We start from the raw sequence: 18,929 nt of genomic DNA, 5'->3' as shown, positions 1-18,929 counted from the left end.
TGGTGAATTAACGGCAGAATTTAGTTCCTTTCATGTCATAATTTGTTGTCGGCGCTAACTAACGGCCACAAGTCGCGGATCGAGAGCGAAAGACTCAAGAACCCATCAAGAGCCCAAGAGGCGCGATAAGCGGCCGCCGAGAGGCGCAATTTCGCGACAATGGCTCTGTATCCGGGAAATTACCGACGTCATAACTCACTCGTAAACTCCCCGCTACCACGCGCGAAGGGAGCAGCGGTGTGAGGTAGGGGCGGGAGAAAGAAATTAATTCTTCGTAATATTTAGTCGCAGTTTTGTTAGGATTCGGATGTTGAGTGGTGTTTAAAATATGAATTCACAAATTTGTAGTTAACAAGTGCGCATTCCTTAACGAACTGAAGTGAAAAAACACTTGAAAAATTATTGTATCATAGATGGTTAATAGAAACAAGACAAGACAGAAAAGATTGCATTTCATCAAACTGATAAACTGTTCAGATAAAATGCATTAGTTACTTGAGCGCATATTTATAATGTTTTAAATCCTTTAAATTAATAATTATTTTAAGCAGCGGGCCGCGAGTTTGACACCACTGGTTTAAATTAAAACATTATTAACAAAAGCTCATATTTAAAGAGCAACTATCGAAAAAGTTTAATAATCTGAATCCAGGTGATTACTGCTATGACACCTGTAAGGCAAATATTTTGGCACTCGTTATTCATCTTTTCTATTAGATTATGGCTTAAGAGGATTAGAATTTTACACTTAGGAATTTTGGCATAGAGAGACGTTAATTTTTATAGACGAGCTCTAAATTTTGTATCACAAATCTTGGCAATTAAAATTTGTGCGGTTAACAATTTAGATACAAGCATTAGTTACTTAAGCGCATCTTTAAAGACGAACCGTCGAAAATGTTTAATGTTTATCATAGAATTAATTACTCTATGAAACCTGCAAGCTTAATGTTTTAGCATTTTTTATCAAATTTTTTAATAAATCGAGTACATCGTCATTTTTAGTAAATAAAATAAAAATTGCAACAAATACTTACATATTTTTGAAATTACTGACATTCTATATATATATTAAATAAATAATTTAACTTCTTAAGTTAATTCTGTCAAAATAAAATTTGTTTAATATAATATACACTTATAAAGATATAATATAGAATAATGTTTGAGTATTTGTTATAAATACTTTTTAATAAATCGAGTACATCGTGATTTTTTGTAAACATAATAAAATGGTACATCGTGATTTTTGTAAACATTAAAGAATCTGATAAAGACAAATTTTAATTTATTAAGGATGGCTCTGACTTTGGACAACCTTTATTAAAAAGACTTTGGTCTACAAAACCCAAAAAGTTGAACGTCCGCTATTCGCACACTTACAAGCTGCGGTATCTCACGATAGTGAGAGATCAACATCTAGTTATTATATAATTAAAATTAAGATCGATCATCACAGTTTAGGTTTTCCTAGATGTGTAGTAAATAAATAAATACAAATCTGTATTTTTAAACATAACATAATTAGGTTTTTGACCTAATAAATAATTAAGTCTTATAAAAAGAAGCTTTATGTAAGATAATTTATGTAAAATACGTTATTTATATTGAAAATAACTGTTAATTTTTAATGTAATATTAAAAAAATGTATTAATCATTGTATTGTTTTTTTGTTGCAGATATCGATCGCGTGCAATTAAATTAATATATTGTGCATTATCACTATATAAAAGCAAAGCTCATTATAATATTTTTCATACAGTATTAATAATCAGTATTTTCGTTAACAACCAGTGTTCATAGTTTATATTAATAATAATACTGCTAATAAAATAATTTATTTTAATAATAATATGTTCGCGAATAAAGTAAAAAAACATTAATTTGAATAGAAAAAAAAACAATCGATGAAAAGTGTCGAAAGAGCGAAGGAATACTCGTTATCTAAGGCTGTGGTCCATAGAAGATGGGAGAGTCTAGGGAGGCAGTGCCACCTACTCCTGTGAACAAAGGCTGTTGTTGGTACAAGAAGCAGCAGCAATGCTATCACGATAGTAGGGGGAAGTGTTGTAAAAAGCTGCTCAAGAATGACGGAAATCCGAACAAGGTGAGTTTTTTTAATACTATTTTTTACCCTTTGTCTTAAATTCTTCTTGAATTTTAATGTATTTAAACCTGATATATAGTTAGCCAGATTAATGATGTAAATAATATGTTATCGATTTGTTAAAATCTTATATTATATATATGATTTGTAGTACAAGTATATATATGTATATATAATATATATATTATACGAATAAGTGAACTAGAATCGTCACGATAAATCTTTTCAACATTTCTATTGCAAGTTTTCCCAATGTAAGGAGAGTTATATAATAAATTTTTCGTATAAAGCAATCCTTACATATGTCGAATAATATATTGCTTCTGTAAAAATCGAGTCTTCTTTTCATTGTGGCATTTTAAGTTGAAATTTTAAAATGTGTGTCGTTCCATCTCTTTGTGACGTACTATATAAAATTTAATAAAACCGAGTAACAAACTAACTGGAAAAAATACAAGAAAGCAATGGTTTACATTTCGCTTGTCAGTTTAGTAGATACATTAAATAAACTGGTAGCTGCTAGAATTAAAAAAAATAATACATAGTAATTAAATAAAAAAAACTAAACTGACGTGCTATTCTTTATAACGGCATTACTTTTAATCTTTCTGATTAATGGCGGATACTTTGACTTAATCTGCAAAAAAAATTTCTCACGGTGGTGTCATATTTTAACAAAGAAGCTTCTGTTTTGATCTTAAACGCTTAAAGGCTATATTTGTGTATTATATGCCGAAACAGGTTTTTTAATTGATGTTTATGATTTAATGACATAACACCACGTCTGTTAAATTTGCTAAAAACTTTTTGACTGATCCAACTCTTGAATAAAAGGAACGTTCAGTCAATGAACCATACGGTTCAACATATACATTGATAGTTTTAAAAATGATTTGCTTCAACCAGAGTGAATATTTTAAAATATTGAAATATGGTTCGACACATGTTTTAAATTAAAAAATATATTTATATTTTGTCTTATAGATTTTAAATAATTTAATTTGTGTTACTTAAAGCTGAAATGCAAACATTAGTTTTTTAAATATTGTGTAATGATCTGCATCTAGGTGATTACTGTTTTGGCACCTATAAGCCCTAATTGTTCCAACCTTTCTATAATATTTATTAACATATTAAATCAAATATATTAATATTTTGTTGTTGTAGATTAATGTTTTTATCTTTAAAAAAAAGGCAAAATTGAATATCTATATCTATGTATATCATAATCATAAAGTATTGCTTATTTACATGAATCTATGTAAGAAATTGAATTTTTTTTTATTATAAATGATTACATTATTTATGGTTTCTTGATACTACTTTAAATAAAAATTGTTAGCTATTTATAATGATAATATTATATTTAAACGAATTATCGGTCCTTCACTATCACGAGGTACCGCAGCTAGTGAGTGTGTGAATACCAGACGCTCAAGTTTTTGGATTTTAAATTTACTTTTTGCCTCATCCTGATCATTTTTGTATATTTTATTATAGTTTTTTTGTAGTTAATTATTGTATTGCTGTTTTTAATATGATTAACTATAAGTGTGATAAAAAGGTATTTTAAAATATTTTATTTCTGCATATAGTTAGTTCAGCATATTAAATTAATTGATGTATGTTGATTTAATTCAATTTTTAATTATTCATTTTAAATAAAATTTTACTTTAAAATTATTTAATTTAGGTAAAAGACAAATCAACTGACATATTAGTAAAAACACATATACTGACATCACCTGATGAAAAAGTATTATTTTAGTTTCAGAACTTTGTTAATATCAGTTAAATCTTTTCATTGATTTTGCAGTATTTTTTTAAAATTAATGCTGTTAATAACTGATTGCATTTTTTATGTAACAATTCACTTTATTATGATTGCTTATTGCTTTGGAGCTTACGTATAATTTATAGATATTTTAGTTTGTTGTGCCTTTCTTTCATATAGGATTATTTAAACTTTTAAAACACATTTTGCCATTACAGATAATAACATATTTATACGCAGCTTTATATTTGATATTTGGGCGAGATGTAGATTAGAATCATTATACCTAAGGGATTCGTATATTTGACATAGTATTTTATGTTGGGTGTGCCGGAAAATGTTAGTTTGAACTTAGTAAATCTATTAATTGAAGTCGAATTAGCAAATTAATTTTGCATATTTGTTTTAATGATTTTATTATTGTAAAATATTTTCTATTACAAGGTTTAGTTAGTATTTTTTACATTTCAATATTATATCATATATACAATCAGTTGGTAATATAAGGTATTTCAATATTTTTTTTGAATAAGGAAAAACAATAAATTTTGATAAAAATAGCTAACGATGTTTTAAATAGTAAGGCCTGAAATATTATTGTTATATGATATTGTAATAATAAATTTGATATAAATAAATTATTGTCTTGCATGATTTATGAATATATTTCATATTTACTACCGGCAGTATTGTTTTCGTCAGCGTCATTCCATGGTCACGGTCGACGGTGTCATTCGTCTTGACTTTCGATGCTAACATTATCATCATAATTTAATAACACTCCTAACATATTCCTCTGTAAGGTTTATGGGACGGAATGAGACCTCGTTATAAATTAGTCAAACTGCATATTAATATACCTATTCCACTGATTACTTTGTTCAATATGAGTGCACCATAATTACCCCTTATCGTGATAATTGCAATAGCAATGCACAATTACGTTCTTTGGCCGCAAATTTGCTAAAATATGAATATATCTACAGTGGCATATATATATATACTTTTTTTAGGTCTCAAAACATTGCGCTTTCGGCGCTGCAGATATACCCTGGGGACGTAACGGCGTTTGAAATGCAAATTGAGCAAAATGGGCCGAATTATACGGCCAAATGAGCTTCCATCCCTCCCTCCCTGTATTATTCGTTCGCTCTCTTATTTCTCTGTGCATAGCCCACAACTAATGGCAAGGGATTATATGGCCTTCGTTAATGGACTTTTTAATACACTTTCGCCACTGCTGTGCACACAAAGGATTACTACAATAATGGTGACGAGTGTCAATACTACATACGATACTCTGATATGTCATTGTAAAAATAATCAATTAAACGTATGGGATTTAAAGGTCTGAAGGCAAAAAAAAATTGTGTCAAGCAGTTATCTGTGCTTAAAATGCGTTATTTTATCACTCGAAAAAGGTTCAGATAGAAAATATATTGCTTATTTATAAGTATGTATTAAACCTAATAATAAATAGCATCTTTAAAAAAATCTCCACTTGCTCTTAAAAGTGACTCTAAGTATTTTTTAGCACGGTGTAAAAATAAGTATGTGTAATTATTATCAAGTCCAGATATATCATTTAAACCCCCAGTAATATTAGCACAATTTCCATAAAAAGTTATGGGTTTTTGCCATCTCGCATTTGCAAAGCATTTACATTTTTTGCCCTCTGCTCTAAAAAGACAAATAAAAACATAACACCAGTGATGCTAAAAGCAATTTATGTTTAAACAAGTACTTCTACGTACTAGACTAGCTAGATCCCAAAATATCGTCCCCAAACTAGCAGGTAGCAAAACTAGAAATTCCATTGTTGCAGAACTCACGCCAATCAAAACGAAAACAACTAATCAAAAGCTAGTCTAAGAAGATATTTATCACATTCAACCAAATATATATTGATCTGTTCTCCGTTCTCTTATATAATTCATAATATTCCTATAAAAAATATCATCATCTCGTTTTAGATTTATAATACTCACCAAATCAAAACAGATGACTATTTTTAGTTTAGAGCAAACAGCCGCTTCCACTTTAACGTTCGAGCTGCATCATCTGTGTTTTAAAAATCTATCTTAAATTTAATAAAATTACCCTGAAACCATTTAACCTTCTCCCGCATCGATGCACACTCCGCTCACGTCCTTATCATAGTCGTTTCGAATTGTCGCCGTAACAAAAGGCGACACATTCGCGCCGCGATGGGGGCACCGCACCGTCGCGTCGTCGTCTTAATGCAGACCGTTGCCGTCTATAACGACTAACGAATAACGAATATTGTAATGGGACGCGAGACGCCGTTGGGGGCGTTAACGCGGCCGTTAAAGCGCGCTTAGGGGCGTCGTTACGTCCGGGAGTCGTTACGGGGCCCGTCCGGGGGCGAAACTCGAGCCATCCCACGAGACCAAATGACCAACACAATTGCTATATCGCGACGATGACCAAATACTAAGAGTTAGAGATGAAAACAGAAACGATCTGCGTGCAAAATTTATGTCAAAGTTGTGATTCATATAAGGTATTTATTAAAAATACACTTCATAGTAAAACATATTGTATTATATTTAGTAATTAACCTTTATTAAATCAATAGTATAGTTCAATATGATCTTATTTGTCGATATTATACAATATTGCATACGGCCGTTCTGATGCTTTTAGCTAATCCCTTGAAATTTTAAACCAAAACGTGTAAATAAAAATGCGTTATAATTTACCGCCGCGTTGTAATAACTAATAGTATATATTTATGGCGCTTTTAACGCGTATTTTTCTCTTTCACGATCCATTTCAATGAAAGTTTTGTACCTGCCTAGTTCACTGATCCTACAGAACATTTAGTTGCAATATAAATGCAAATCTTGTTATTTATTTAAACTAATATTATTTAGTAAATATTTTTTGCATAAAATACATATTGCCTGATAAGTTTGAATCTAATTTTGAGAACTTGTTCTGAGATAATGAACGGCCTCTTACTTTATTATTTTTATTATTTGTATAGATGGATAACTTCTGCTATTGCTCCTTTTGAGTCGTGGATAAATTAATTAGGATATTAGTATAAAAAATCGCGTTTTTTTTAGTATTTTGCACACATAATGTTTGATGTTTACCGAAAAAATGTATTACTAAAAAATAATTTTATCATATTATATGAACTGGACACTTGCTTGGTATAAATTAACATTTTTTTCCTAACATTTTCATTCAAAATAAAGCGAAAAAAATAATATTTGACACATTTAAAAAAATATAAATAAAACATTCTTCTGTATTAATAAGTGATTTTTCTCTATATTTTGGATAGATCACGTTAACCAAAAACATAATATTATATAGAAAGCTAAATAGACTGGTATTTATTAAATAGGAGTTGAATAAAAAAAATGTTACTCCACACCAAGCAAGCTATTTAGCTATTTTTAATTGTCAATAATTTTTTTCAGTTAATAGCAAATATTATATATTAAAAATATTTAAAAAAATCGTTCGGCTTATATTTTTTTTTAAGTTTGGAAAAAATAATTTGCTTTTTATACGTTATATTTTTTTTAGAAAGTTAAGAATAAAATACCGAGCAAGCGCAAGTTTTGTATATTTAACAAACGCTTTATCGGTATAGATTAACATTAATAATTTATTTTATTCTTAACTTTCTAAAAAAAAATACAACGTATAAAAGCTAAATATATTTTTTAAACTTTCTAAAGAAATATATACTAAACACTCTCCGGAATCATTTAGCGATTTTAGTAATATTTTTAATATATATATTATTTGCTATTAGCTGTAAAAGCTTAATGACGAAACAATAAAATTATACTAACAGCTAAATAGACCATTAATAATATGCGCTTTTTTTATTTAACTTTTAGTTATTTAAAATAAAACGTTAAATAATGTAATATAGAACACACTTTTCTAAATATTTATAAGCTAAACATTCTTCTGCATTACTAAGCAATTTTTCTTAGTATTTTTGACACAAAAAAACAATATCATATTATATAAACAGCTAATTAAATCATTAATAACATGTGCTTGCTCGGGGTGGAGTAACACTAGTAATTGGTTTTTTGTGTTACAAGTCATTTAAAATGAAGTGATAAAATTAATACATAACACAAAAATTATTAAGAAAATTGTTATAATTATACTAAAAAAGTGCTGCATATTAACCCAATAATCTCTAGAATTCGTGATTATAATAAGTTAAGTCTTAACACACATTTCTTTAAAGGCAAGCTTAATTTTTAATATCTTTAGGTCCTCAGTTAAAAAAATATTCTTGGCTTGGTAATTTATGTATTTTTATTTTAATTGTTTAGCTAAAATAGTGTGTTGTCAATTGTTTTATTTAGAATTTGTGTGAAGTGCATTCTGTGGTTGAATATTTTCTATATTTTCTTATCTTATATACAAACAATTTGGATAAAAATATTAATTTTGAAACACATTTGTAGTGTATATTAGTGCTATCAAAGGCTTTAAAAATATTTTTATATCACTAAATCAGATCCAAATCCTCAATTTGTGGACGCTTATCACAAACTAAACGTCAATCCAGTAACCACAATCCCAACCCCAGCCTACATAATCAATGACGTCATAAGTGACCGTTTGACGAGACAGCCACTTGTCAAAATGTTTGTCAGAGGCATCATCAAATTAAACCCACCCATCAAATTACCCGATGCCAATCAAAACCAGCACGTTAACCTTTTCCACTTGGGCACGTAGAACATGTCAAAATTTCCAAACAGATTATTATTTGAGGCGAATTTCTCAGATTAGAATCATCTTCTTCTTATTTGACGGTGGTTTGGGGTTGAAAAGGGGGTTGCGAATTCCACCCTTAATCCAAATCTCATTCGACAAGTTTGGTTGTTTCAATTCAAAAGCGGGGATGCGCCGAGGGTTTTAGCATTCCGAGGGCCTCCGGGGTATCGGGGGTATGTGTCGGGGGTATTAACTAAGCGCAACCCCCGCACGCGGCCAAGGTGCCAATTGAATTAATTACAAATGCAAAGGTCGTAGCTCATAAAGGAGCCTCGGTGCAAATTTACATTATCACAAAATACATATATATCGATGAGGGGGTTGCCGTATTATGATGTAATGTACGCAGATAGTATACCAAAATCGTCCCTAGGGAATTTCGCTATGTTTGTGTAGGCCCGCATATTATTATTATATTATATCAACCCTTGTTGAAAATTTGTCAGAACAAAGGATTGTGTAATTGTTGTGTTGCTGCGTGTAATCAAAATTTTAATCAAAAACTTTTCAGTGTAATTGTTGTTCAAGTATTGGATCTGACGTAAGTCGTGTTAGGCGAACTTTTGTATTTTTGTTTCGAAATTAATTGGATAGTCTTTGAATTTATAATACGAAAAGCACTTTAATTAAATCAGAAACATAAGTTCTATTTTAAAATGGTCGAAAAAGTTAAAATTAATTATTGCAAAAGTTTTTTATGTAATGGAATACTATTATATTTTTTTATAAAATATTTTTTGCTATAAAAAAAAATTTACAAATGTAAGTTGTATTAAAATATATAAAACTGATTTTTAAGTGTTTATATATATATATATATATATATATATATATATATATATATATATATATATATATATATATATATATATATATATATATATATATATATATATATATATATATATATATATATATATATATATATATATATATATATATATATATATATATATATATATATATATATATATATATATATATATATATATATATATATATATATATATATATATATATATATATATATATATATATATATATATATATATATATACATACATATTTTATATTAAAAATTAAATTAAGATTGTTTTTTCGTAGTTCTGATTCATAAAGATTAATAAGTTTGTTTGAAAACAATAAATACTTTTACAGTATTTTCTGACGCGAGAATAATAAATATCGATTGATAGATTGAACTACTCTTCTATTAACAATTTATATATTATTAATTGAAATTTAAAAATAAAACAGAAAAGCAATAGCAAAAAACTAAATTTCCGCAGTTAAAAACTTTAATAAGCAGACTGACTGATGATATTCGCGATACAATTCAGAACATTACAAACGAAACGTGGTCGCTTAATATTTTTAAAGTATAAAACAAGCATTTTTTTAAATGCAAATTAAGCTTCTGAACACTTTTTGCATACGACATTTTTTAGTAGGATTTCATTTTGAAAAGTTATGACACTTTAAATTTTTACATTGACCGCCATTTTGTAAAATAAAAATTATATTTTTTTCATACAGAATGTATAGGGGGTGCTCAGTAGTTCTATACGATACTAAAAATTTAATTTTTAATCTTTAAAACCAAGCAGTTAAGAGCGTTAACTCTTCTGAAAGTCTCAAAATGGCTAGTATGGGGGTACGATCGAACTGATACATCGCTTGTTTTCAAGCAAAAATCTATATTTTTTATATTTTATTTATATGTATTTTAGGCTTCTTAACGTTTCATGTATAGCAAACTTTTTGATAAAATTCAACATTACTGAGTTATAAGTGATTGAATTTTTATACTTGTCGACATTTTGCAAAAAATTGACACATTGGATTTTACTAGCAAACATATACAGGTTGCTTAAGAATTCTACGCTGTCACCAAAATTCAACTTCAAATCTGTATAAATATTCTTACACTGACCTTAACTATATTGCAAGTCTTATAAGTGTATGTATGGTGGGTCGATCGACTCATAACACTAACTGTGTTTTGGAAAAAAAACTTATTTTTTTAAAATAAATACACAAAAATTTCACGGTTGAAAACTGGAAATATCATATTTGTCACTGATCAGGTGACCCTTTTCCTGTATAGTACGAGCTTACTAAAAATTTTAAACACTCTAAGACTGTAAACAAAGTAAATAGATCATTAAAATAATAGATGCATCCGCGGTAGATAAGGATTTAATTTGTAAAATAAATTCACCGGAAATTGTAAAAAAACGTTAGCTGTTATTTTTTTGGATTTGTAATATATTTTTTGAAGTTAAAACAAAAATACTTGTGTTACTTTACATCGATCAAGCGTTTTTTAATTATATTTTTTCTTGTCAATGAGTTTTTAATTAACAGCAAACATTATGAGCCCAAAATATTAAGAAAAAATGCTTAATAATGCCAGTTAATGTTTAGTTTTAGAAGGTTGATAAAAAAACAAATAAAAATTGATAGATTAGATAACACCTTCCTGGAATTTGTATTCATTACCTAGGAAACATTTTTCGCGCCTGTCTATCTTTTGGATATTTTCCAATCGTTTGGAAGACTGCTAAAATTCATTCAATAAAAAAATCTTTCAGTTTATTACCGTCATTTTATAAAACATTTAAAAAAATAATATTTATTGTTTTAAAAAAATCTTTGGAGAATAAAATTATCAACTAACAGTTTGGTTACCACAAAAGTCACTCGACAACAAATTACTTAATAGTTTAACAAACTACAAATTCTCTGTAATGAAAGATATAGAGTATATAAATCGAGAAAGTCCAATCAGGATAGTGTCAGATACTTCTGAATAAATTCAGTAGCAGTACCAGAAGAAGGCTTTCTTCTGGTACTGCTACTGAATTTATTCTTCACTTTTTTATTTATTTATATTTTTTTATATAAATATGATAGTCTCTATAGGGCAAGAAAGCTCTATATTAGATATATATTTATATATAATTACTTAATCTAAATTATTTATCACGATTTTCATTTGTGAGATGTTGAAATTGGCATTTTTTATGAGAACCCATCTCCACTCTATATTATCTTTATATGTTTAGTTTGTTTCATTCGAATACTGCCTACACAAGTTTTATAACATACGTTGCTCTTAAATAATGTGTATATAAGTATGTTTAATTCATATGAACATATAATATCCTAACAAAGCAAATACCTGTTAAAAATATATGTGATTTTTATTAATTGCTGAAACTGTAAGTCATTTTTTTTACGAGAGTTGTCACTGAACTTTTGTAGAATAGCAAAAACTCTTTAAATAATAACGTAAACAACCATTTAATGAAACATAGTTATATAAAATATTTTTGTTTTTATTTATTTTCTTAAGATACATTCTAATATAAATATATCATAATTTAAAGTTTTTGAGTAGCGAGATTTAACTTGCGAGTCGAAAAGGTTAAAAGTCCCGATATGCATAAATTTTGAGAGCAAGTTCGTTGAACCGGAAAGGGTTGATATGAATAATGAAATAAAATTGTGCGTTCGTACACCAAAAGCGATATCTTAATTAGTTTCGTTTATTAAAGCACAAACTATTTTATAAAGGTTTGATTGTGATGTAGCAAAAAACTAACGAATAATCAAAGTTTTGTGTGTATGTGCATTTGAATCACAAATTGTCTACGTTAAAATGAATACAATTAAGTTTTCATTCGATTGTCACGTTCCACTGAATTTCCACTTGTCGAGTGTTCGTTAACGAGACATTTTGAGGACCATTGGAACGTTTGAGATTTAGCAACGAGGATCACATACATATTAATTTATATGATATAATTAGAATTGGATATTTATTATTAAATATTTTATGTCTTAGAAGTATATGGGATAAAAAAATCCATTTCCTTATTTTCAATCTTATTTTGCGCTATTTTTAGTATTTTCTATTCGAGGATGAGTCGGCAATTTTCGCGAATATTTATTAACAAATAAATTTTCCTTGGAAAAATATTTGTTTGGATAAATTTTGTCGGATACAATCGATTTTCGTGGGCGTTTTTATTATTCGACATTTTCCTTTCGATTGATACATTTCCTCGTTTTTTTGCACATAGATTGTATTAACGTTTTATTTGTTTTTCTCTGGAGCCACTTTGCAAGCTTAAATAAATTTGTTGACAAGATGTAATATAAAACAGAAAAATGTTTACTGCTCTTTTTATTTTTTAATATACTAATGCTGCCGGTCTTTGATGATATACTATATAATATATACAAACGAAGCGGTTACATATTAAATTTCCCTCAAAGGTTTGCAATTATAAAAAATAAATATACTTATAAAAATATAAATGTGTTCAAAATAGACTTGAGTTAAGCTCTGAGAAATTATAATTTTTTGGTATTGTTAAAGTACTTATATCCCTTGTTTCACGAGATTTAAGAAGCATAAAAAATATTTTATATTAAACTGTATCTATTTTGATTATTAATAGTTAATTATACTTTAATGTGCCAAAAATTGCTTTTTTCTTCTAAAAAAAACTATTAATAAATTGTAAAAGTTGTATGCAATTATTTTAGCTCGTTCATTAAAACTTTAAATATTATATTGTTCACATTTATTTTAATGCAATACAATAAATAGCGCATTTAATAAAAAATAAAATTATATTGTATATTTTTATATTTATTTATTTATTATTACTAATCTAACCATAATGACTTGATAGATTTCCTTAATGCGTTATGATTAGGGTTCTCAATAAAATATTTGCTTAATAAAATTATTCGCCCGATTTTTAACTACAGTAGAACCCCCAATAACACGGTAAATTGAGGACGTGCTATTTGGATGTCCATTACATTATGTGTGAGCGAGCCAAAGAGAGTATATTGTATTTCAAAAAATTGTTCAAGTATTTTCTAGTCCCCAACTACACGCACCCAAATAGCACGTCCACAATTTATCGTGTTATTGGGTGGTTTACGTATGCAGATTTGAATATTTGTTCGAATATACGTTTATACTATTTCAAATAAAATTTTAATAAAACAATTTGCATGTCATGTTTTACCTCAATATATCCGAGTGACTAGTGCCGCTTCAAAATCCATGTTTTTATGCGCATTTATTTTGCTTAGAAATGCTTATTTTTAACAAAATAATGCTTTCACGTCTTACGAAAAGCAATTGTAAATAAAATGTTTATTAGCCGTCTATGCTAAGACCGAAATTCGCAGAATTCGTTCGTTGAACGAAACAAAATGTTTGAAAGGCACACCCTTTATTATCGTTTAACGCTTACTTTTTACTCTCATGTGCATAATAAATGCTTTTTTGTACAGATTCTCCTTAAAACAAAATAAATGTCTGCTTTCTTCTTAGCTTAAGTTTTATTTAATTTATCTGATTTAGTTTAGTAGTAAATACAAAGGATTGATTTTGATAAAAGTTAAAAAAAAAGATGATTCAGTTCTTTCCAATAAGAGCGAAAAAACATACAAAATTCAGCCACTTAATGTAATCATAAAAACATAGGTATTCCATTCAAAATCAGAATTAAAAAAAAAACGATAGTGCCATTCAAAAAAATGCTTATTTTCCTTCCATAAATATAGTGATTTAACTTTTGAAGCTAGTTTTATTATAGTTTATAGTAATGCTTCAAGTAAACTACCTTACAGTAAAAAGAATTTGTAAAAATACTATTATTTAATGCTACAAAGAACTCTTAATTTGAACAGACATTTTAAATGCATTAAAACTTGTCTATGTATATAGTATATATAACATTTTTTTAGATACTTTATTTACCCATCGGCGTACAAATATTTTAAAGGACACAGTTTTAAAATCACTAGATTTTTTTTAAGGTTTAGTCCTCTTCAGTTATCTTTTAAAATTACCCACATTGAGAAAATTGCTGTCTCGATGTTGACGTGCTATTGAAGCCTCGTTTTCTGTATAACAGCAAAACATTTTATAGCACTGGTGATATTTTCACAGGTTGATTAATAGTATAAAGGTTTTTTTCTTTCCATTTTTATTTTAAGTTCATCTTTTCTCGTTTTTATATTTTATTTTCACCGCAGATTAAACCTATTTTATTTTAGTAAAAGGAAAAGTAATGTAGCGATTTATATATATATAACAACAGTCAAAAGACACGCCACACGTGTTTCTGATGTCAAGCTAGCGGCGCTCGCGGGCCTAGCAGCTGTCGAAATGTATGCGCGCATTCTTATGATCCCCTCCAACGTACGTGGTAGGGATACGGCTTACGCGCACGACGGTGATTATAACGCGGCACGAAGCCAGACAAGACACACTCGATTCCACTAAGCCTTGACGCTCGGACTAAACAAACTTAAACAATGATTATAGTTATATTTTTTATTAGAACTTGCCTTTCCCTAATCGTTTCATTTAAATACTGGCTACACAAGTTTTATACGTTGCGATGCTATGAAATAATATAATATGTATATTTTGCTTGTAGATATATATTCACGAGACACTTATATTTATTTCCGAGTTATATTAGGAACAAGCCGCCGAGCACAAGAGTCCGCCCACGGGCAATTGTTCGTCGGAAGCAGTGTGAAGGTGGCCGTAATTCCGCAACGTTAACGGTCCTTTCAACCCTTTCCTCTGAGCACCCCCGAGCAGTCGACGCCGCGTATCACAAAGTGGCCTGATGCAGGGCCGTATTCGAACTTTTTAATTGAGCCGCCTTCGCATCGGCCTGTCGCAATTTGTGCGCCGAGAATTCCGGCAGTGCTTCTTGGACTCCCGGAAAAGCGCGAGGGAATTCTGTAATAACTGATGAAAATAATCTGAAAATTTGTTGTTTGCTCTCGAAGTTTTCACGCTCGCTTGGCCCGTCAACCGTTTAATCTGCATAAATTTAACCCTTCAACGGCGGCGAGGGTAACTTCGCGAATGATAAATATGGCGCGTGGTCGGACGCACAATAAATATTTATACGTATATGTATAGCATGTGTGTATTTTATATATTATATTATATGATATATAAAGCCGGCAATATATTATCGCGTCGTTTTTTGTTAGTTTAATATTTGCAATATTGTGTGGGTGTATTTTTTCACCATAATAATATGATGTTTCGTAACTTTTATGATCTTTTGTTATGTTTTGAATTATGCTTTTTTGTGCGTCCTTTTACAGGATTTATGGTTTGACATAAAATGAAACATTATATACATTTTTTTTAACCTGATTTAATATTGTAGCAAATATGATTTGAAAAATCAAAGGTATATGTGGTGAGAGATTTACCTTTATCATTTTATAAAGAGTTGATTATCTTATTCAAACTTTCACTAAAATTTTATAACCTTTTGAATAATATCAACATGAAACATGGCTTAGTAAAAAATAAGGTAAACAGTATCATTTTAAGTCTTAAGAATGAGCTAGATGTTTAATTTACATTTATTTTCATATTTTTTTTAGATAACTTGTTTGCCAATACTTATGCTCTTCCCAGATGTAATTTTAAAGTTCTTCTCCTATAAATGTGGTGTCTACCCAAGAGGGAATGACTACTTCTAGGCCAAGCTGTGCTTGTGCTTATCTTAGAGCGGCGGTACTTATTTGCCGTTGTTCCGAAATTATCATAGCGATGTGACATTTCCGCACCTAAAGGGTTAAAAAATCTTGCTACGTGTTTACCCATTGCAACTCTAGTTTCGGCGCTCCTTGTCTGGGGCTACCGCGTCGCCACAATACCTGACTCCTATGAGTTATACCCAATTTGCAACCTGGGGACCCGTGTCGTCGTATAGAGCTCTACTTATGGACCAGTACAAAAATAAAGAAGTGTATATTCATAGTAGTAAATACTACTTTATATGCAGATAATAGAAACATTGGAATTTTTGTATCTTTTAATAGCTTAAGAATCGCTTTGCACATTGGTTAAATGCCATATAAGTCTATTATATGATATTAAATAATTACAATCTTGTGACTTATGCGCACTGACTAAATGATTATTAAATAATAATCACTATAAATCAAAAAAAATATATTTATAGTGTTATCTTGGTTTGTCAATTTATTATAAATGTCACTAAACTGCTGCTCAGTTTAATGTTTTTCTAATAGTCAGTGACTATGCTTCAATCGGCATGTTTCTAACTGCTAATTATATCGCACCATCATATACAAACAAATGACGCGTATTTGCGTCATCGGCTTCTAACGTTATTTTACATATAATAAGTCGTTGGCGCGTGCAGTGTTAAAATACAGACTTATTTATTAAATTTGTGGAATAGATTTTCAAAATAAACACATTCTATTTAGTCAGTATTTATAAAGAAGAGAGTATTTATATTATATGATATGTATTTTAACATCAATGTCAGTTTTATGTTGACAATTGGTCATTACAATATTACATGGTTATTATTAAGGTGTTCTAGGGACAACAAACTAGCAAATTTTTCGACTTCTGCTCAGTCGCTTCCTACTTCATGTTCTTGGTCTTCAGTACTGACCATCAAAGAAACTGAGCACTCAGATCTTAAATACGGATTTAATAAATTAAAGACAGGGCGTTCTTCTGGACCTGATTTAATTCCCGATTTTATTTTGAAGGGTTGCGAAGTCACTCTCGCTGCTCCTCTAAAATGTATTTATGATCTGATTCTCAAAACATCATCATTTCCTGATCTATGGAAATGCACAAAAGTCACCCCTATCCATAAAAAGAGTGACAAATTATATATAAAGAATTATAGACCAGTAGCAGTGTTGTCAGCTCCTGCTAAATTATTTGAAATAATTATTCATAAATATCTCTACAATCACTTTCAGCAAGTTTTATTAGACCAACAGCACGGGTTTCGTCCTGCCCGTTCCACTGTTACTAATCTTCTGTCGTTCACCAAAACGGTGACAACTTCTCTCGATGCCGGAATTCAAGTAGACGTCGTGTATACAGATTTTGAGAAAGCCTTTGACAAAGTTTGTCATACGTTATTATTAAAAAAATTGTCGAACCTCGGTTGCTCAGATAATTTAACTCGGTTATTTTCGAGTTATTTAAGCAATCGTTGACAGTTTGTAACCTATGGTGGCCGATTATCAAAAGAATATTTTACCCCTTCGGGGGTTCCTCAAGGATCCAATCTGGGACCTCTGCTTTTTGTGTTATTTATTAATGACATAAATACAGCAATTAAAAATTCAAGTTTTCTTCTGTACGCAGATGATTTAAAATTATATAAATGCATTCGATCTGTTGCGGACTCCTTCTCTCTACAAAGTGATTTAGACTCTCTGTGGAGATGGGCTTCCGTTAACCGTCTGCCCTTTAGTGTCGGAAAGTGCCATACTGTGTCATTTTCTCGATCCCGTTCGCCATCAGCTTATTTCTACCATCTCGGTGGTAACATTTTGACTAGAGAAACTTCCATTAAAGATCTCGGAATCACTTTCGAGAGCAAATGGAGGTTCTCTCTACACATACACGACGTCTGTGATAAATCTTCCAAGATGCTCGGCTTTGTTATGAGGAATGCCTTTCACTTTGACGATCCGTCAGTTATTCGCATCCTCTATGACACCTTAGTTCGTAGCATTCTTGAATCGGGATCTATAATTTGGAATTCCCGAATAGCCAAATATTCCCTTTTAGTAGAAAAAATTTAAAAAAGGTATTTAAGATACCTTTACAAAAGGACATTTGGTTATTATCCGTTCTTATATCCCGGCGCCTTTCTTTTAGGAGCGTTGGGATATGATTCGCTGAATTCTCGCAGAAAGCTGTATGTCGCTAAGCATTTTTTCAAACTACTAAAAGGTGTTGTCGACAATCCAGCTATTCTCGAGGAATTCCAGTTTTGGGTTCCGGAACATTTTCGAGAATCACGATCGAGACCTCTTTTGATGGCAGTTAGGGCTAGGACATCCGCACTTGCCGACTCGCCTATAGCTGTGGCCATACGGCTCCTTAATACGCTGGCATTGAAAATTGATTTATTTAATGTTAGCTACGAGGATCTGATCCGGTTTATATCTTTTAATTTTAATATTTTATAATTTTTTTTGTTATGTTTAAGTATTGTTATATTTATTTATATATATACGTTTTTTTATGTTTTATAAATTTATAATTTGCTTTTGACCATCGTGGCGCATTGGGGTAACCTGTTAGGCCACGATGGTCTTAATTTAATCGAAAAATAAAATAAAATAAAATAAAAAATTATTAATCAGTATTTAAATAAAATAATCAGTAATTAAGACAA

At 29.6% G+C, this 18,929-nt stretch overlaps 1 protein-coding gene across 1 annotated transcript in view; it reads left to right on the top strand.

The window, feature by feature from the left end:
- The first annotated feature begins 1,680 nt into the window (after positions 1 to 1,680).
- Positions 1,681 to 18,929, top strand: part of LOC148229092 (uncharacterized) — a 118,020-nt gene continuing 100,771 nt past the window's right edge. Inside the window, exon 1 of the mRNA XM_088196790.1 lies at positions 1,681 to 2,108. Coding sequence (XP_088052916.1) covers positions 1,968 to 2,108 — 141 coding nt within the window. The 5' untranslated portion in view covers positions 1,681 to 1,967. The remainder of the gene's footprint in view (positions 2,109 to 18,929) is intronic.

The sequence above is a fragment of the Plectrocnemia conspersa genome, unplaced genomic scaffold (genome assembly GCF_051122295.1).
Source record: "Plectrocnemia conspersa isolate PC_06_02 unplaced genomic scaffold, ASM5112229v1 ptg000011l, whole genome shotgun sequence".
NCBI classification, from domain to species: domain Eukaryota; kingdom Metazoa; phylum Arthropoda; class Insecta; order Trichoptera; family Polycentropodidae; genus Plectrocnemia; species Plectrocnemia conspersa.
Note: the sequence above shows the minus strand (reverse complement) of the source record. Positions and strands in the feature narration are given on the sequence as shown.